The 21,390-nt window shown below is 38.3% G+C and overlaps 1 protein-coding gene across 8 annotated transcripts in view; it reads left to right on the top strand.

The window, feature by feature from the left end:
- Positions 1-593: 593 nt before the first annotated feature.
- The window catches only part of LOC138736720 (low density lipoprotein receptor adapter protein 1-B-like), a 90,212-nt gene continuing 69,415 nt past the window's right edge, over positions 594-21,390 (top strand). For 2 of the 8 annotated variants that reach the window (XR_011340530.1, XM_069886685.1), the window contains exon 1: positions 595-917. Coding sequence is in view for 5 of the 8 variants with exons in the window: in XM_069886685.1 (XP_069742786.1) it covers positions 833-917 (85 nt within the window). In the remaining 3 variants the exon portion in view is untranslated. Of the gene's footprint in view, positions 918-21,390 lie in introns of all 8 variants that reach the window. The other 6 variants (XR_011340529.1, XM_069886689.1, XM_069886686.1 and 3 more) reach the window with 5 other exon arrangements.

Genomic DNA, 21,390 nt, shown 5'->3' with positions numbered 1-21,390 from the left:
CCGGCTGGGGCTGGATCAGTGGGGTCGCACCGAGCCCGGCTGGGGCTGGATCAGTGGGGTCGCACCGAGCCCGGCTGGGGCTGGATCAGTGGGGTCGCACCGAGCCCGGCTGGGGCTGGATCAGTGGGGTCGCACCGAGCCCGGCTGGGGCTGGATCAGTGGGGTCGCACCGAGCCCGGCTGGGGCTGGATCAGTGGGGTCGCACCGAGCCCGGCTGGGGCTGGATCAGTGGGGTCGCACCGAGCCCGGCTGGGGCTGGATCAGTGGGGTCGCACCGAGCCCGGCTGGGGCTGGATCAGTGGGGTCGCACCGAGCCCGGCTGGGGCTGGATCAGTGGGGTCGCACCGAGCCCGGCTGGGGCTGGATCAGTGGGGTCGCACCGAGCCCGGCTGGGGCTGGATCAGTGGGGTCGCACCGAGCCCGGCTGGGGGCTGGATCAGTGGGTCGCACCGAGCCCGGCTGGGGCTGGATCAGTGGGTGGGACCGAGCCGGGCTGGGGCTGGATCAGTGGGGTGGGACCGAGTCGGGCTGGGGCTGGATCATTGGGGTCGGGCCGAGTCGGGCTGGGGCTGGATCAGTGGGTGGGACCGAGCCGGGCTGGGGCTGGATCAGTGGGTGGGACCGAGCCGGGCTGGGGCCGGACCGAGTGGGGTCGGACGAAGTGGAAGCTGCACGGACAGATTTCGAGCGACGGCGACCGCGCCCCTGCACTGCTGCCCTCGCTCGGCCGTGAACGGCGGCTGCCGCCTGTCACTCATCCACTCAGGGACGCCGGGCCGAGGCACGCTGCTCCACACCCTCCTTACCCCAAACTACTTTGCACTCGCCAACTATGGATGCGTTGAAATCGGCCGGGAGAGCGCTGATCCGGAGCCCCACCATCAGCAGACACAGCTGGGGCTTGTCCAGGCACCACAGTAAGTTTCAGCGGCTCTGCTTCTGCAGCCGGGCTGCGTCTCCGACCCCCCCCCCCCCCCCAGTCGGTGGGCTGCGGGGCACGAAACAATATCACGTTGAAGGTGGTGCTATTTAAACAATTCTGTGGGCCTTCGTGCCGCACCGTTAAAGTCGTGCAGGAATCTCAGGGTCCGTGTGCTCGTCTTATTTTCCACGAGAAGTTGAGCATCAGTGAAGACAAACTGAGCAAGAGGAGCTGTTCTGTTAGGGTTAACTATTGTTTTCTTTGTTTCTTTTTGCAGCCTAAGATTTTCACCAAGTTGTTTACACGCCGATGTGTTGAATGAGGATACTTTTGCTAAGTGTAATTGAATGCTGGTGGCTGATCTGTTTTCCTGAATGTTACTGTCTGATTGTCAATTGAAGGGGACTGGAATTTTCCTGCGGAGTTGCATTTGAAGATATTTCTGCTTGGCTGAGCTATTTCACTTCATGGGCATGAATGGCTACTTCCTGATTATGTTACTTCATCCAAAACTATGGTCATGTTTCACTCTTGGGGTAGAGAGAGAGAGAGAGAGAGAGATAAACAGTTTTCATGTGAATAAATATGAAGCCGGGAGAATCAAAAACCAACACTCGATGAAGAGAAGTGACATTCTATGGCAAATTTTGCTTTTTCAGATTTGCATTTTTAAGAAATGCAAGCACATTAGATGTTTTGGAGTGTTTTTCTTTTGGTTAGACACCATTTTAAACAAGTACCCAAGATTTTCAATTTTATCGACTTCACTGTCACTTTTGGGTCGAGAGTTATGATTGTCAGTGAAGATAGAATCTCTCCAACTTTTATATGATTCAGAATTCAATACCTTACTCCCCTTTGGGAATTACAACCAAAATGCATTTAAAATGAAACAAAAAGGACTGTTAAATCTCCGCATGGACATGGTTGAGTTACTTTTTATCGATTCTGTATTGAAGTTCAATGGGTCCTACCTAGGTGAATACTTTCAGAATTTAAATGGATCTTAATTTTTTAAAATTCTTCTCAATTTCTAATCTTTCTAAATCATGTACTTTGTTCTCTGATCTGCAACATTTAATTTAATGTATTGGGGGAAAATACCACTATCAACAAATCTCTATGAATTCAATTAGAAAATTATTTTGACTGTGTAGAGATTTTTTAGGACAAGCAATTTTTATCGTAGCTGGCTTTAACCAGGGTTTTTTGGTGTTATTTTAGACTAAATGACTCATTTAATCATTGAAATGCACAGCTTTCACAAAAGGAATGTGTGGCCACAGCTGTCATTTTCTCCCAGTAGACCTCCATGTTAATGGTTTCAGGATTATACCTTTAAAGTGTAAAGAGTGTTTTAGTTCCTAGCGACTGCGATTACAATCAATCATTCAGAAGAATGGGGGACTACTCTGGGTCCAGAAGTAGGGAATTGTTTATACATAAATCATAAAGTCTGGTCAGTATATTGCAGCTGTCTACTTAATGTTTTCTTTGCAAATGTTAAGGAATAGTTCAGTGTGGCATGTTGTGTTCTATAATTGTAGATTTTTAAGTGATAGAATTTTCTTCAATTAAAGTATTCCTTCAGAGCAATGACATAGAAATCTATAGCACACATTTGGCTAGAATTTCCCTACTGTATAACTCTTCATTTTTGTCAATTCCATGTACCTATCTAATAGTCTTTTAAAAGATTCTATGATACCTACCACCACCACCGTTGCCAGCAGTGGATTTTATGCACCCACTACTCTGTGTGAAAAGCTTGTCTCTTAAATCCCTCCCACCCTGTACTTACTTCCAAGCACGTTAAAAGCCCATCGTGTAAGCTAGCGCAGCCCTGGGAAATAAAGTCTCTGGCCGTCTGTATGATCAGTGTCTCTCATCATCTTGTGCACCTCTAACAGGTCATACCTCATCCTCTGTCACTCCAAGCAGAAAAGACCAAGTTCGCTCAACCTATCTTCATAAGGCCTCCTCTCCAATCCAGGCAACATCCTTGTAAATCTCTGCATTTTGTTACTTTTGTACAAATTTTTACAATTTATTCAGTAGAATTTGTGCATGCTAGCATTCTGAGATATTTTCGGTGCATGCTGACCAGTGATGCCTATTAAAAAGAATCCTTGTTTCTATTTCTGAAGGTTTCCAGCCTTCAGGTTCAAAGTCTTCATCAATGCTTTTTCAAAAGGACAGCAGTTAGGATTGATTTCAATAGTCTGGGTTGAATAAGAAAAAATATACTGGATGTTTTTCCTGATTGCAAATTAGCCATCCTTTAGAAGTCGATTCTAAATCCAGGAAGGATCACTGTCATGTGTATATCCTTTTGTACCTCTGTGGTAAATGTGCACTCTCTTTACTTGTTAAAGCAGTTAATCATTTACTGTTCAATGTTTACACAGAATTTCAAGAAAAAGTAATTGTTGCTAGTTTTATTTAAGCATGGCAGTTTGTTTTGTTATGAAAAAATGCAGCATAAAATTAGTTTAAACAAATTTGGAAAACTCACTCTGTTTATTTCACATTTAGAACTTTATTTACCAATAGTCTCTCAAACTGATTAGCGTGACCACGGTTTAAGGGCCTAGGCTCTAGGCTTGTGTTCTCGGTGATAAAGCTCATGACAGTCAGAAGAGTGAACGTTCAGAAATTAAACATACATTCCTGGCTGATTGAATACTGCTCTGACAGAATTAATAGCTTTAAGATGAGTGTTAGGGCAAATGGAGCCTTAATGGAAGAGGTAAAAGATCCAAAGGCAGTATTTCACAGATAAACACAGCAGTGCTCTTGGTGTGCTGGATAATATTTATTTCATAACCAATATTACTTCATTTAAACAAAAACAATCTCTGATAGGTCTTGGTCCTGCATAAATTTTTGCCATTCTTTCTCATTTTACCAGAGAGATGGCAGTTCAAATATTTTGTTAGGTACAACCTGCTTTGATATATCCCAACTATGTAAAAGACATCATAAATGCAAGTCTTTTTTTTTAAATCTATTGACACGGTGATTTGAAACTGCTCTTTTAGAACATTCACAGCAGCAAGCAATAATATATGAGCAAAATAATAAATAGTTCTCTTTGTAACTAGAGGATACTGAATAATTTGATAACCACAATGTATAGATTCAGAACTAGTCGTTATTGTGGCTATCCCTCAAGGTCAAGGATGATGGCCTTCGTTCCGACAGAGCAAAGATGCCTGCGTATGTATTTTTTTAACGTGTTTTTGATGCTGCCCTCCAAGAAGCACATGATACTTCACAAATCGACCAACTAATTTCAATGCCATGGAAACCACAATTGGAGCTGATGGATTTGTTGCAGCCTTCGTCCACCTTCACAGCCATTGAGTTCAGAGTAAACTTTGCCTGTTCCACCGTGAGGACTTGGTTGGATTGTTCTTTGCCAGGGACCTTACCGCCATGGGTGACCCAACCAGGAGCATAGCTCCAGAGGGCATCATTTTTGGGATCTGAGGAACACACAAGCTTCTCCACCACAACAAGGTGACAATCCACGGAAAAGGCAGAATATGACAAAATATAGGGAGCAATAAGTTTAAATGATCCATGTAATGGAAATTTAAAAAAAAACTGCAAGATCAGAAATTTTGTAAGTTAAATCAGTCTGCTTAGACATGATGTTAACTAACAGTTGTCATAGCTACAGCAGTTGCTGGCTGTTACCAAACCTGGCCACTGCTGTTGGATATTAGATTATTTTAAACTGAATATGCTTTATTCTGATTGTTACTTCATGTAGATGGCATAAAGCTGAATTTCATGTGGTTACTGCATGAATCTCAAGCTGTTCTCAGGCATATGAATTATATAAATCACACCACAGTCATGTTTGTTAATTGCCATTGTGACAGATTATATTGTGTTTGTATTGTATATAGATATGTTTTTGGGAGATAAATTGGGGCAGGATTTTCAGTGTAGGTCACATACAAACACTTTAAAACAGATCTTATTTAAAACACTGGAGCTCTGCTCATGCTAGACAGGCTAGCACCAAGAGCCTTTGCAAAAGCTTTGGAGAGTGCCCAAGAGATTTCACTAATGGATTGTTGTTTACAAAAAGACAACAGATGAAAGATCTCGTCAGAGCCGCAGGCTGTCTGGAGTAGAACTTTCTGTTCTAAGAGGGTCATGTGGTTTTGCAAACAGAGCTTAAAAAGGCTTTCACTTAGAGAGAGAGAGAAAATTCAGTTTTGCAGTTTTACAGTCAGCAGCTGTGACTGAAATATTGCAAGCTGGCAAGATTGTGGAAGACCGCATTTGGAAGACGGGTTGTAAGTGCTTAGTTCAGCCTGGTCAAAGCTCTTGTGGTTCATGCAAGAGGAGAGGACTGGCTGTCTAATGTTTCACTTGAAATAAGAGAAACATCAAGGAACTCTGTGGTGATCTGAAAGAAAGAGGTTATCATCTGGGGGCAAGTTTCTTCGGCAAGACACTGAAGTGGCTGGTTACAAGGAATCAGTTGTGGGTGTCCAGCGAGCAACAGATCTCGCTCAGAAAACCGACAGGAACCTTTCTGAGCGGTAACCATTTACCTTTCTAGCATCAAAGCCTGGTGAACTTCATAAATGTTAAATTCTGCGCACAGTATAAGAATCGCCTGCAACCAGTAAACTTGGAGGAATGGGAAGTGAGATTGGACTGCGAATCAAAGAACTTTTCTAAACTTGAATACACAAGCGCTTAGAATTAGAAGAGGGTTAAGTTGGGTTTGTTAACTTAATAGTGATGTTAAAGTGTAATACTGTTTTCCTGTTTAAAGATAATTAAAAGCAACCTTTGGTGAATATCTATTGCTGCTGGGTTTTGGGGTCCTCTGGGCTCGTAAGACCATCCATTGATGAAGGAGTTTTTGCTTCATACAAATCACATGGCCTACAAGTTCTCTCTTATGAGCATATTAGAAAATGCAGCAAAAGCTGGAAATGTAATACTTGTTTTTCTTTGTCTTCCTGATATAAATTGGGCTTTGTGAATTAAGTATTTTCTCATATTCATTGCTCGACATGTACAATAAACAATGTCTGAGTTATGTGATGTTGAAAAGAGCCAAGGCATTTTTATCACTATATTGGTTCAACATGAATAGATGTATTATGTGGCTAAAATGTGAGAGGTTATATGAACAAAAAACTCTTTTTACCTAATCTATAGTATTGGGATTTGTACTGTAACATGCATCTTGGGTCCATTTCATGTATTAAATCTATTGTCATATTTTCTGGTCATGTTTCACGCCTGACCAATGCTTGCCATTTGTAATAATGTTTTGTACAGAATCTGTTTCTGAGCTCTAATTTGCTTAAACCCCAATATGTAAGGATAATTTTATAGACCACCTTTCTCCATTGGGCTCCTTGGTTTCCTTTCACAGATCTTGGACTTTTGGTAGCAGTCGTGCTGTTTGGTCCTGGATCCTGTGCCAGATATAGCTGTCTTATGTTTGTCCACACTTCTTGCTACAACATAATGAGGAATCTAATATTAGATAGCCTGAGCCCTCTCCATTCGAAAGCCCTTCAATGTCAAATATGGTATCACAGGGCACATTACAGCACAGGGGAAACATCAAAGTGTAGAAATGCAGTCAGTGTGAGGATGTAGAGCTAGGTGATGGATAGGTGTATCTCCAGCCATTGACCCAAAGAACCTTTCTATAAAACAAGGATTCTTTAGATTCCTCCTAGTGTGTAAGCTTTGACCTGGGTGCCACCACTGCCTGGCAACATCACTCCTCTTATGTCCTCGTACTTCCTGATAGATTCAGCGAAAGGTTCTACTCAGCACAAAAGCAGTCCTCAAAAGGTTTACAATTTGAAGATTACTGAAATATGCTGAAGGTATTGAGAAACCAGAGCCAGGAGTTCTTCTATTGTGTTTAAAAATCCTCATCAAGCCTTTCACAGCAAATAAACAGTATGAAGATCCACCATTTAAACCAGTGCTAAAAATCCCCTGATTTACAACTTGGGTCAAAGTACAGATTCAGAGCTTTGCCTGGTAGATCCATCTTTGGCAGTTCACCTTTATTCAAACTCATTAGAGTTGTGAAAGCTTGCTTTGTGGCAGGTATTACAAAGCATTTCTTTCAGTGTTATGGCAGTTTGTTTTTGTATTTGCTTGTACATTAAATTGCAGTCATATACTAATCATCATTAATTTTACTTTATCTGTATGTTTTGATTGAAATTGTAAATTTTTCTTGTATAGGCTTTCCATTTGTAGATTCTCCTTTCTGTGTTTTTGTACCAGGAATGACCACCCTCCGCTACACTAACAACTCTGTAGAAGAGAGAGTGGAAAGCACCAAGTTCCTTGGAATTCACTTAACTAGTAGCCTAATGTGGGCACTCAACATCTCACTTGTCAGGAAGGTGCAACTGCACTTCCTGAGAAGACTGAAGCAGGCAAGGCTACCAGCCACCATTATCTCAACCTTCCATAGGAGCTCTATCAAGAGCATCCTGGCCAGCTGCATTACATTGTTGTACGGTTGCTGCAGAGAAATGGATTGGAAGTCCATCACAGGACCTTAAGAATGGCAGAGAGGATCATTGGAGTCTCTCTCTTTCCCCGCCCCCCCTCCCCCCCCATCCATGTGATCTACTGGGATTGTTGTTTGATGCGGGCACGCAAAATCATTGAGGTCCCCTTCCACTGTGCACACAGCATCTTTCAGCTGCTCCCGTCAGAGAATAGATACAGGAGGATCAGAGCCAGCACCACCAGGCTGAGGAACAGCTTCTTTCCACAGGCAGTGAGAATGTTGAATGACCACAGGAACAGCTCAAACCAACCATCTGAGACTCTCATTTGCACAAAGCAATATTTATTTTTATACATTACATTCTTCTCCTGCATATGTATTATTTGTCTGTATGCGCGCTATATCTGGTTGTGTGCATGTTTGGCACTGAGGACTGGAGAACACTGTTTCATCGGGTTGTACTTGTACAATCTGATGACAATAAACTTGACTCTTGCTCCCCCTTACCTATTCTTGTACATGCCACCAACATTTATAAATCAAAATCAGAATAATGCTAATGTAGAAACAAAATTAAAATTGATGAACTTCTCCAATGGTCTGCCAAAAGAACAACAAAGACCTTAGAGTAAAGCAATTTGTTAGTTTAGGAACAAAATGAGTTTATTTCACACCTTTAGCAGTGGTAGGTATCTTGGACAGCTTCGCAGCTTGAGCAAGTAGTGAAAAGCCTTGTCAGAGGTTTAACTTGAGGAAAGTAATACAGGAAGAAAAATTGTTGGAAATGCCCATTTGCGGGTGGGCAATCAAGTTTATAAGATTGTAAACATGATTGGTGGAGTGATAAGTCATCCTTTTTTTTTGCACCCGTGTAATTCAAAGTCAAAGATGCTAATTGTTTCGATTTTTTTTTTTTAACCTCCAATCTTTATTGGTTAAATGATTTGTGCAACTTGACCTGTGGTGTTCGATTTCATCTGAACTATTGTTAAAAGTATTGTACCTGCAAACACTTCAAAGATGTGGAAATTTCTTGGCTGGTGAGAAACTGTCTAAATGCCGCGTGGTACTTTTGTTTAGAATATTTTTCAATCACCCTGTTGTGCCTTTGGAGTCTGAAGTAGTGCTTTGTGTAAGGATCAGCTTATGTCATGAAATTCTGAATAGTTGAATGAGGCCACAACCTGTTTGCAAAACTATTCGCTTGCAGGAATCTTTCAATGATAAGGGGTAGAAAAGAAAGAAATCCCTTCAGTTTGCAACTGGAGCTTCTCCAAAAACAATTTTTCACTTGAAATGTCAATGCACAATGGACAAGTTGGGAAAGAATGTTCGTAAGGCAAAAGAGAACAATATTCTTTTCAGTTGTGTAATTTGCTTTACCCAGCAAATATCCACGTATAAATTTGACAGCATCAATTTTGTTTAAACTGTCTTTACCCATTGTGTTGTCCTGTTTTCTTGTTAAACTAGCACAGAGCTGATGGTAGTGGTAGTTTTATAACAAGAAAAAACAGGCCAGTGGAAGAATTCAGTGGGTCAGGTAGTATTTGTGGAGGCAGAGGAATGGTCGATGTTTCGGATTGGAACATTGCAGGGTCTTGACTCTCCCTCCACAGGTACTACCCGTCTGCCTGGAATCCTCCAGCAGTTTGTGCTTTCCTCCAGATTACACAGCAGACTCTTGTGTCTCCATTGTATTTTTATAAAGAAGTGATGCATGTTTTATGTGAGAACCATAGAACCAGGTCCTGCGGCTCATCTAGTCTATGTTAAACTGTTTATTATTGCACCTCATTCCATTGATGTACACCCGGACTATAGCCCTCCGTACCCCTACCATCCATGTGCCTATCCCATCTTGAATGTCAAAATTGAATCCACTACCTCAGCTGACAGCTTTTCACACTCTTACATCATCCTCTGAATGAAGTTTCATCAAATGTTCCCCTTAAATATGTTGTGCATTGTTGTATGATGTAATATCAAGATGTTCCAAACTTCCTACTTCATTTAAGGTCGAACAGCTCTTGAGCAGTTGGTGATGAGGTGCCTTCTTGAAATGCAGGTGTCTTTGTGGTAAAGGTTAAAATTGAAACTGAATTCAGATTTTCTGCTGTAACAAAAGGTTCCTCACTGATAGGCTCCCTATTTTCTTCTACCAAAAGCCATAATTTTCTTCTACCCAGAACTAAGGGGATGGGAGGCTCTGAAACCGAACAGTCCAACTTAGAGTTCTTATATTTAGCAGCTTCTCATTATTTTAAATACCATGCATTTTATGTAGAAGGCAAAAGGCTGGCCACACAAACCCACAGATCAGTACAAGTTACTATTTCTGAGGTTCTATTCCAGACAGAGGCTCATTAGCTAAGGGTCTATACTGGCTCCCTGTCAAACAATTTGTTCAGTCCCATTCACTATTTTTGTTATTCCAGAGCCCTGCAAAACCTTTATACTATGTACAAATTCAATTCTTTTTGAAAGCTTTGATCTGTTTCTGTCATGCTAAATTTTTAAATGTCCAATTCTTCAAACATTCTGTCTATTCGATACTAATTTAACAAAATAGTTTATTTGCACTTAGATTGATATCAAATGTAGAGCAATTAGTAGTATTTATTGCAGAAGGTTGATTAATTATCCATGCCCATATGACAAAATATATATTCATGCTTCCTCTGATCTAAGTAGCCTTTGGACTTTCTACTAGCTTATCATTTGATAGCAATTTCTATAATCTTTGAGCATTTACAATCCATTTGTTCATATCTTCCTTCATTGTTCCCTCTACTGTAATGGCAGACAACATTGCCTCCAATTTACACACTGTATGTGTGTCATAGACCCATTCATGTTTTGTAAATGGGCATTTACAACCAGCACATCAGATGATGGACATGTTGTCTTTGTTAATAATTGTCTTTTTACTGTCTCACTGCAGCCATTATGACTTGAGCCCATGTTCTTTTCTAGGAACACTTTAGATATAGATGTTTCCCAGTACAGTTCTTTTAGTTTGGAGGGATTCAGAGATATATGTGGCAGGAAAATGGCAATAGATTATTGGTCCCATCATCTATCAAGGTCTCAGGTGCCTGTTGCCCTCACTGCCATTATGAGCTTGCACTTACAATATACAATGTGTATGAACTGGGACATCAGCAGATTCTGTGAGAGCCAATAGTACGGAAGACAGATAATTACATTGGTTTAATCTAATCAAAATGAGTTTTAACTGTTTGTAAATAAGGAAGATTTGCAAAGGAAAAAAATTGTTATTTAATTCATTACTAAATTTGAATTGTTCATGTTGAATACATTTTTCAAATCCTTTTGTTTTGAAAAGATTATTTGAAATTTTGCAAAATGCAAATATAGAATACAAGAAAACAAAATTAAGATGCCCCCTATAATCCCCCACCCACCTCATCCCACCCCTAACTACCCTCCCCCCACCCCCCGGAGCTTAAATTACATACAAAACTATTTATATAAAATACAAAATCATAGTGGGTTGAATTACAATATACCAATTCCCCACACAAAACTAGAATAAGAAAACAAAATTACCAAACATTTAAATTCATACATTCCAAATACCAGTCCACATTTTCTCAAAAAAAAGAAATTATTTCGTAAATTATATGTAATTTTCTCTAAATGTAAACTTGATTGCATTTCATTATGCCATCTTTGTATATTTAACTCCACATCATTTTTCCAAGTTACTGCTATACATTTCCTAGCTACTGCCAAACTCAATCGAATAAATGCAATTCTAGATTTATCTAAACTCGCAATTAATGGATTCATATAACCTAATAATTGAAGACAACAAGGCTCGCCAAGGCTAATAGCACCTTTGGAAGACTACACAAAAGAGTCTGGAAAAACAACCACCTGAAGAAACACACAAATATCAGCGTGTACAGAGCCGTTGTTATACCCACGCTCCTGTTTGGCTCCGAATCATGGGTCCTCTACCGGCATCACCTACGGCTCTTAGAACGCTTCCATCAGTGCTGTCTCCGCTCCATCCTCAACATTAATTGGAATGACTTCATCACCAACATCAAAGTACTCGAGCTGGCAGAGTCCGCAAGCATCGAATCCATGCTGCTGAAGACCCAACTGCGCTGGGTGGGTCACGTCTCCAGAATGGAGGACCATCGCCTTCCCAAGATCATGTTATATGGCGAGCTCTCCACTGGCCACCGAGACAGAGGTGCACCAAAGAAGAGGTATAAGGACTGCTTAAAGAAATCTCTTGGTGCCTGCCACATTGACCACCGCCAGTGGGCTGATATCGCCTCCAACCGTGCATCTTGGCACATCACAGTTCGGCGGGCAGCAACCTCCTTTGAAGAAGACCGCAGAGCCCACCTCACTGACAAAAGACAAAGGAGAAAAAACCCAACACCCAACCCCAACCGACCAATTTTCTCTTGCAACCGTGCCTGCCTGTCCCGCATTGGACTTGTCAGTCACCAACGAGCCTGCAGCAGAAGTGGACATACTCCTCCATAAGTCTTCGTCCGTGAAGCCAAGCCAAAGAAAAATAACCTAATAAACACAACCATGGATCCACATACAATTCTATTTGAAATAAATCTCACAAAAAATTAATTATCTTTTCCCAAAAGGGTTTAACTTTCACACAATCCCACATAGAATGAACAAAAGTACCTATCTGATCACCACATCGAAAACACATATCTGAATCACTAAAACCATATCTCTAATTTTTCAGGGGTTAAATATAACTGATGTAAAAAATTAATACTGAACTAAACTATAACATACCTTAACTAATTTTGTCACACTCTCCAAACCTAAATCTGACCATTCTTCCTCAGAAATGAAAGTAGATAATTCCTGTTCCCATTTATCTCTTATTCTCAATACACCTGTCTTCTTCATTTTTGCCTGCAACAACAAGTACATTTCTGAAACAAACCCTTTCTTTCCCTTATCCATAAGTAACATCTCAAACTTCGATTGACTTGGCAATATTATTTCTCTACCATAACACTTCACTAAAAAATCACGTTCTTGATAATAAGCAACCAAGGTATTCTGTGATATACCAAACGTCTCTCTAAGTCTATCAAACGAAAGAAATGAACCTGCTTCAAAACAGTCTTCTACTAATACCAAACCCTTAGAATTCCAATCTTTCAAATAAGGGTTATGCACAGAAAAAGAAATTAGTTGATTCTGATATAACGGGGTTTTAACTGAGCATACTTTCAAACCTATAGATGGATTCCACTTATTCCATACTTTCAACAAATTATTCAATACAGGTAACTTGTACGTTTGTCAAAACAAAGAATTCCATTTATATATAAAATGATGTATTGATCTTTCTTGTATCTGATCCATTTCCACATGTCCACATTGGTGGTTGATCAATATCAAACAATCTATTAATGAATTTCAACTGTGCTGGCAGATAATAATTTTGAAAAATGTGGTATTTGAAGGTCTCCCAAATCCTACTTCCATGTCAATTTCTCCATCGATATGCAAGATAATTTACCTTTTCACAAAAAAAGATTTTTAAATTTTTTAAAAATTCCTTAAAATATTTCCCTGGTAAGTGACTAGGAATTGATTGAAACAAATACTGAATACGAGGATATACATTCATTTTAATACAATTTACCTGACCAATCAATGTTAATGGTAAATCTTTCCATCTATTTAAATCAGACTTAATCTTATTTAACAATGGCAAATAATTTAAACCACAGAAATTTTGATATTCCTTATCCACAATTATACCCAAATACTTAATCTTATCTGACCACTTAAATTTAGTAAGTTGCATGCAATCCGAATAATCCCCATCAGATATCAGTAATATCTCACTCTTATCCCAGTTCACCTTATAATCTAACATCGATCCATAAAATTTTAATAAATCCTGTAAAGGCTCTAAAGAATTTTTTGGTTGAGACAAATATATCAACACATCATCAGCAAAGAAATTAATTTTATACTCCTGTAGCCCTTTCATAATTCCCTTAATATTTGCATTTTGTCTAATTGCCTGAGCTAAAGGTTCTGTAACCAACGCAAATAAGACTGGTGACAATGGGCAGCCCTGTCTAGTTGATCTAAACAAATTGCGAAACCTGACCATTCATTACCTCCCGTGCAGAAGGATGAGTATATAATGCCTTAACTCAACCAATAAAGAGTGGACCAAATTTAAATCTCTCCAGCACTTTAAATAAAAATTTCCACTCAACATGATCAAAGGCCTTTTCGGCGTCAAGTGCAAGTACCATTGGCTGGTTGGGTTGTTGTCTTGACACACTGATTATTGTAATCAATTTAGCAATATTATCTGCCAAATATTTATTCTTAATAAATCCTGCCTGATCTATATGTACTAATTTTGGTAGAATATTAGCCAATCTATTTGCTAAGACTTTTGCTACAATTTTATAATCCACATTCAGTAAAGATATAAGTCTATATGATGCAACCTTTAATAGGTCACTGCCTTTTTTTTTGGTATAACTGTTATCAATGCTCTTGAAAATGACTCTGGGAATTATCCTGTATCTGTAGCCTGTTTAAGTACATCCATATGCACTGGAAACTGTCTTAAACCCATCCTCCCCAGGTGATTTTCCATTCAACATAGATTATAATGCCTCAAGTTCAAAATCGATAAATGGATCCTACCATTGGAGGTTTAATGAAATGTTGTTAAAAAGACCTGAATTTATCCTATATTTGAAAAATCAGATTAAATTTTTCTTCAAGACGAATGAGGGGTCAGTACACAATAAATTTATGTTGTGGGATGCTTTGAAAGCACATTTGTGAGGTCAAATTATTAATTATACTGCTAAAGTGAAGAAGCAATACAAAGCAGAGCTTTTGGAGTTAAAAAAAGAAATTTCAACTTTTGAAAAAAAGTTTCATAAAAATGCAACGGAAAAGAATAAGATAGTTATCTAATTTGAAACTTCATAACAATACAAAACAAACCTATAACTATGAGAGCTTGGTTTTGAGATCAAAGCAGCATTATTATGAGTTAGAGGAAAGGGCACATAAGGTAGTTGAAGACCGAACAAGTTTCTAGAACAATTAATGCAATGCGAGGAAATTCAGGTATTATTTATAAAGGGCACATAAGGTAGTTGAAGACCGAACAAGTTTCTAGAACAATTAATGCAATGCGAGGAAATTCAGGTATTACTTATAAAGGGCACATAAGGTAGTTGAAGACCGAACAAGTTTCTAGAACAATTAATGCAATGCGAGGAAATTCAGGTATTACTTATAAAGGGCACATAAGGTAGTTGAAGACCGAACAAGTTTCTAGAACAATTAATGCAATTCGAGGAAATTCAGGTATTACTTATAAACCACAAGAGATTAATGAGGAATTTTGTGCCTTTTATTGAAACTTGTATGCATCTGAAGGGATTGTAGATATCGAACAGATTGATTCATTTCTATCAAAGTTAAATTTTCCTTTACTGGATGAGAATGATATAAAATTATTGGATAATCCAAATACAGATTTTGAACTTAAAGAGGCATTACAATCTACATTTTTCAAATCCTATTGATCAGAAATAATCCAGTTCAAATAGTGCAATTAAAACTTGTGAAGGTGACAGGAATTTCTAGATAATTAAGCACCAAAAGTGATTATGATAGACTTTTTTGAATAAGGCTATCAATTATCTTTGCTCCTCTGGTTTATGACTTGGAAAACCTCATCCCCACTTGGTTCTGCATTTATATGATTATCCAACAAGCTAGCAGCATTCACCATTTCAACTTGCCCAAAACTGCTTGAAGAGTAAAACCGAAGAATTGTTATTACATTAACTAACATTGCAATTTAATGTAAGTAATTTCCCAGCTTTTCAATTGTAATTAAAACACCTAAAGAAAATAATATTTGGCTTTCGGAAATATGAAATAAAACAGAAAATGTTGGGCATGTTTCCAATGAGTTTTTATCAGGAGTCTGTTAGATTTTATAGACTTTTTTTTTCCTCATCTAAGTGTATATGTTAATCCCATGGCAATCCATGCATCCAGTGAGACGTATCACAACTGTCATTCACAAACATGTTTGATTTTTGACGTGTGGCTCCATTGGTTGAAAATTTCATTTTGGAGTGACATTTATTTTTGACCTCTCACAGCTTGATTTGACAGTTGAATTGATATTCCCCAGCAATGAAACTTTAGTGGTGAATTTTCATCTGATTAACCTGCAGCATCTTAGTCATAACCTTTATCGCCACCTCTTCATTTTTAAACTCTGCTTACTATACCTGTATGATAGTTACATTGCCGTCAGTTGTGAGGATGTTGTCCTCTTGTCAGGTCCGACCAGGTTTGATATTCAATTTTATTCTGGTTTTGAAGATGAAGGTTCAAGATTGTTCATGTTGGTAGTGGTAAGGTTTTGGAATGAACTGAGTTTATTATTAGGGCAAATTATGAAGATAAAGATACCAAGAATATTTTTTACTTGGAGATATTTATGAGAAGGATATAAAATTGAAATTGGACAAATATCAAGAAAACTTAAGTATTGCAATAGCAACTGCAAAGAAATGTCTAGTGATATCATGGAAAGAGGATAGAGAAGTGTTATTGAGTAGATGGTATAATGAGATGCAAAATTGTATACCTTTGGAAGAAATTACGTATAGTTTAAGGAATCAAGTTGAAATTTTTTATAGTATTTGGAAACCATATGAATTTTATGGATAATTTTCCATCCACCTCTTCTATCTTATCCACTCTTCTTAGATAATAATTAATTATTAAAAATTACTATGCTAATATCATTGTATATTAAATGGTAGGTGTTTCCTTTTCCTTACTTTTGGATGGGAGGGGGATGGGGAGAAAAATATAAAAGTATTTTTTATATCATTGGTTATGGATATTTGATTAACGTTTTATTCATTTTTTTCCCTGTGACGATGCAAACAATTAACTATTTTTTTAAAAATTGTTCATGTTGGCTGATTAGTTTTGAACAACCAATGATAGAAAGATATTCCAATTAATTATACAACCAAGAATCCAATTAAACTTAATTAGTGTCATGATATGAGAACTTTGTAGGTCGAATGGCTGATTCCACTTGGCCTCTACTGAAATGTTAGTGAGTAGAAACCAAATTTACTTATTTCCATGTGCTTTCCTGCATTTAGTCACAATTAAATAAAGCAGTAGTCATTTGTAACCAACACATTTCACAATTGAGAAAGTTCAGTGCCATAATTTATCTATTGAGCCTTCATGATGTGATTTATGTTTTTTGCTCAAGTTAGTGCAATGCATCATCTCAAGAATATCCTGGGCATCATTCTTTGCCCAAGTCCTGAAGAGGGGCTTGTGCAGAGCAGCCAAAAATAAGAGAATAACTAGTCATTCCCAGAGCATTCATGTTCAGCACAACCTCCTCTAATTACATTTAAATCCATTAGCATATTCTATTGCTATCTCTCTTGCTTGGATGTATCTGTGCTGTTCCCTGAAACTACCCCTAGTAGCAATGAGTTACAGGAAAGAGTAAATTTATTGCACAAACGTCATTGATCATCATGTATTACAACCACTATGACCCCTGTTTTTAGGCTTCCCTGCTGCAGGCTTGTGGTTCTTCAATTTGACTAGTCAGATCTCACCATCCAAGCCCACAACCTCCAATTGCAGGTCATCAGTCATAACATAGAACAGCGCCTTTATCCAACTCAACAATGCCAACCAAGTTGCCACTCTGGGCTAATCCAATTTGATTGTATTTGGTCCATATCTTTCTAAACGCTTCCTATCCATACATCCATGCAATTGTCTGTTGAATGTCAGTTACACCTGCTTCTATAACTTTCTCTGGCAGCTTATTCCAGATATGGATTACTCACCAAGTAGAAAAAGTTCCCAATCAGGAACCTCTTAAATCTCTCCCCTTAAAGTTATGGCCCCTAGTTGTAGAATTGTCTTCCCTAGCAAAAAAGATTGAGCATTTACTTTAGCTATGGTCTACAGAATTTTGCATACCTCTGTAAGGTCACCACTGAGCATCTTGTGTTCCAGGGACTAAAGAATTAGCCTCTTCCTATAACTTTTAAGTCACTACTATCCTGGCAAATTTCTTCTGTATCCTTTCTGACCTAATTTCATCCTTACTGTGGATTCACCAGAAAATAGGTGACTGGGAACACCACTGTCTGCAGATTCCCTTCCAAGCTTCAAAAGCAACCTGACTTGGAAATAGATCATTGGTCCTTTTATCTTTCTTGGAGTGAAATCCTGAAGTTCCTTTCCTTTCAGCATTGTGTGATTATTTTCACCAGAAAGACTACAGTCTACATGGGGAATTAAAGATGGCAATAAATACTAGCCTTGCCTGTCTTCCAAAAAAAAGAAAAATTGTGGAAAAGTCTTCATTAAAGATTGGCCAATGCCTCCACACTTGTTTCTGTTCTTTTGTGAAGATTGTTTTTAAATTGAATCACTGGATTGTAAAGAAGCAGATTTTTGCTGGCAAGGGAGCTGGGCGAATGGGTTATGGAAAGTGCAAAATCTGCTCTTAGGAACAGAGTGGTGGGGAATAAGGTAACAAGGAGCCTTGGTGAAGGCAGAAATGATGTGCAGTGTTAAAAAATCTTGAATGTAATAGTGTGGGGACATTTTAGACAAATTAATATTTATGTGTTGAAATTTGGGACATTTTTGAGGAATGTTGGAGAAATCAATCCTGAATCTATCTGCCTCTACCTCATTTTTGTGGCAAATTGACTTGCAGCTTGCAATTGGAATGGCAGTGAAACTGACCATCTCTGGAGGATCCAGGTAGAGGTTAAATCCAAAAGCTACAGTCAGTCATTGCCTTATGCCTTCTCCATCTTAATTATTGAATTTACATTAACTAATGAATATGCCAGCTATAAAATATCGTGATTATATTAAATTTGGTTGTAACTGAATTTTTAATGAAACATTGTGCTAGAACTGGTGCTTAGTAATCTCTCTTGGTTTGAAGAGCTATTTAAATGCACCCATTGTGAATTTATTTGAAAAATGTGGAGGATTTATTTAATTTTTATTAAAGGAGCATTTTGTATATAATAACTGTATATGCAAGACCACCTCTTTAGTTTGATTCCTATAACATGATTTTGTAAATGCTGAAAACAGTCATCAGGTTGGGCAACACATGTGGAGAGAGAAACAGTTGATGTTTCAGGTCATTGACTTCTTTTAGAAAATAGGCATGTTTATACACAGAGAAGGGGGTGAGGGAGAGAATTAATGTGTGTAATAGTGCAAAAAGCATGAGGAAACAGATGATGCTGTTTGGTGTCAGGAAGGTGAGGGTGCTACAGGTTTCTTAAAGGCAGTTAATCCATTGATGTAAATAGGGGGTGAGGAAAAATAGATGAGTTGGAACTGAGATGTAGCACAGCAGTTGGTGAAAGTCTGAAATAAAGGAGAATGCTCAGGAAAACCAGCATATTGGTCAGCATCTGTGGCGAGCAAATAACTGAGCTTCATCAGAATTCTAGGAGAATATATTTAATAATATCATTACAAGTTTTTCGCTGATAGATCTTGAGCTCCCTGGCCTATAGTGTCTTGTTGTCTGTCAGTCTCCTGCTTTGAATAAAGGAGATAGGGTACATTCATTCCACAGACCCCTGGATCTTTGTGAATAGATTTGTCTGTGGATGTAAGTGTCATTTAAGGTTGCCAATGCTTCTGTTAACTACAAATTCTGGTCTGTTGTCTTGAACGTAAAGCATTTCTATTAGGATCCTATCCCAACATGAAGGTGTAGATCACCAGGCATCATTAAACTATTTTTTTCACTGGTACAAACATTGACATTTTGGGTCCCTTAACTAAGTGCTTTTATTGCAGTCACTGTTGTGCATAAGAATAGTATTTGCTGAATGCTTCCATTTTGTTATTTTTAATCACCATTAAATCTTTTAGTTATAGCAAAGGATACTTAAGAAATGGAGGAGAATCTGCTTTGGATTGTAGTGGAGGGAAGAAAGGCTTGCAGTTGTATAGATCCATTCATAATGTCTGCTAAGTATTTTGTTACCATGGAAAAATTTTCATAATTAGTTACTGCTGTAAATAGGACATAGTCAGCCAACTTACACCCAGGCAGCTCCCACTGATCACTCATTATTAATTATAATTTTTTGGTAATGTTGAATGAGGGATAAATATTAGCCAGACACTATAGAAAATTCCCCTGGTCTATGTCAAAGTAATACCAAGAGATTTTATTCCTCATTGTGAGAGATCAGAGGAGTCTTGTGGTAAATCCTCATCTAAAAGTGGTCTCATTGACTGAGTGGTCCACCTGCTCCCCTCTATCCACTCCTGAAAGAACTCCAGTAAATATGTGAAACATGACCTGATCTTGAATCATGCAGTGTTTGCCTGAGTAAACAATTTCTATCAAGATGTCTCTCTATTTCTAGGGGCGTGGCAAGATGGCGTAGGGAGCGGACGTGCATTCCCGGTCTCCCCCAGGCAGTTATATAAATACCCGTTTTAAGAATATTTCTTTTCTGTTAAAAGTCTTTGTTTTGTTTATCAATTGTTTTTAGTTTAAAATGGCAACAAAGATTAAGGAAAATAGAGTTCAAATACAGAACAAAATTACACTCTCCGACTTTGGAAGAAACTCGGCCTACTTGCCCAGACAGAACCACGGAGTCAAGGCTGGAATTTTCTTAAGAATGGAGCTCATTAATTGGACTGTCGGATAAGCTGGCCTTGGACACCCCTCTGAAAGATGTTTAAAATGGCAACAAAGATTAAGGAAAATAGAGTTCAAATACAGAACAAAATTACACTCTCCGACTTTGGAAGAAACTCGGCCTACTTGCCCAGACAGAACCACGGAGTCAAGGCTGGAATTTTCTTAAGAATGGAGCTCATTAATTGGACTGTCGGATAAGCTGGCCTTGGACACCCCTCTGAAAGATGTTTAAAATGGCAACAAAGATTAAGGAAAATAGAGTTCAAATACAGAACAAAACTACACTCTCCGACTTTGGAAGAAACTCGGCCTACTTGCCCAGACAGAACCACGGAGTCAAGGCTGGAATTTTCTTAAGAACGGAGCTCATTAATTGGACTGTCGGATAAGCTGGCCTTGGACTTGAATATTGATTTGAAATGTTTTATGAAGATAAATTGCAGTAATTGGCATTGGTTGCCCGTGAGTTTTAAAAATCCAGATAACATTAAAGTTTATTAGTGATTTTTTTTTGGATGGAATATCGGAAGGATGAATTTATTATCTATAAATACAGAACAAAATTACATTCTTTGACTTTGGAAGAAATTTGACCTATTTGCCCAGACAGAGACGGAGTTGGTGCTGGAATTTTCTCAAGAACAGAACTTATTAAAGTTGATTTCAGACTCCTTTTTGAAAGATGGCGACGAATGTTGATTTGAAATATTTGAAATATTTTCTGAAGATAAACATATATATGGAACTCCTTGACTTGCAATAAGGTTTATTAGTGATTTTTTTTGGATGGAATATTGGAAGAGTGAATTTATTATCTGTGAGTATGCATACATTGCAAACAGATTTTAATAGTTTTGAAAAGGTTTTTTTTAAACTAAACAACAAGATCAGTTTAATATTGAGAAAATTGGAAAAAACGGAAACTTTATTATTAAATTTGGAAATTCAGTAGAAAGAAACTATGAACAAGATTGATGATTTATAAAATTAAAGTTGAAGGAGCAATGTCCAAGAAGAGTTAAAAATTTTGAATAAGTTTTTCTTGAAAATAAACAATAATTTCAACTTAACATTGAGAAGATTGACAAAGTGGAAAATTTGGTATTAAATTGGGAAACACAGAAGAAAGAACTTATGAATAACATTGATGCT

Source organism: Narcine bancroftii, chromosome 6 (assembly GCF_036971445.1).
Source record: "Narcine bancroftii isolate sNarBan1 chromosome 6, sNarBan1.hap1, whole genome shotgun sequence".
NCBI classification, from domain to species: Eukaryota; Metazoa; Chordata; class Chondrichthyes; order Torpediniformes; family Narcinidae; genus Narcine; species Narcine bancroftii.
This window is presented reverse-complemented; position numbering and strand designations above follow the sequence as displayed.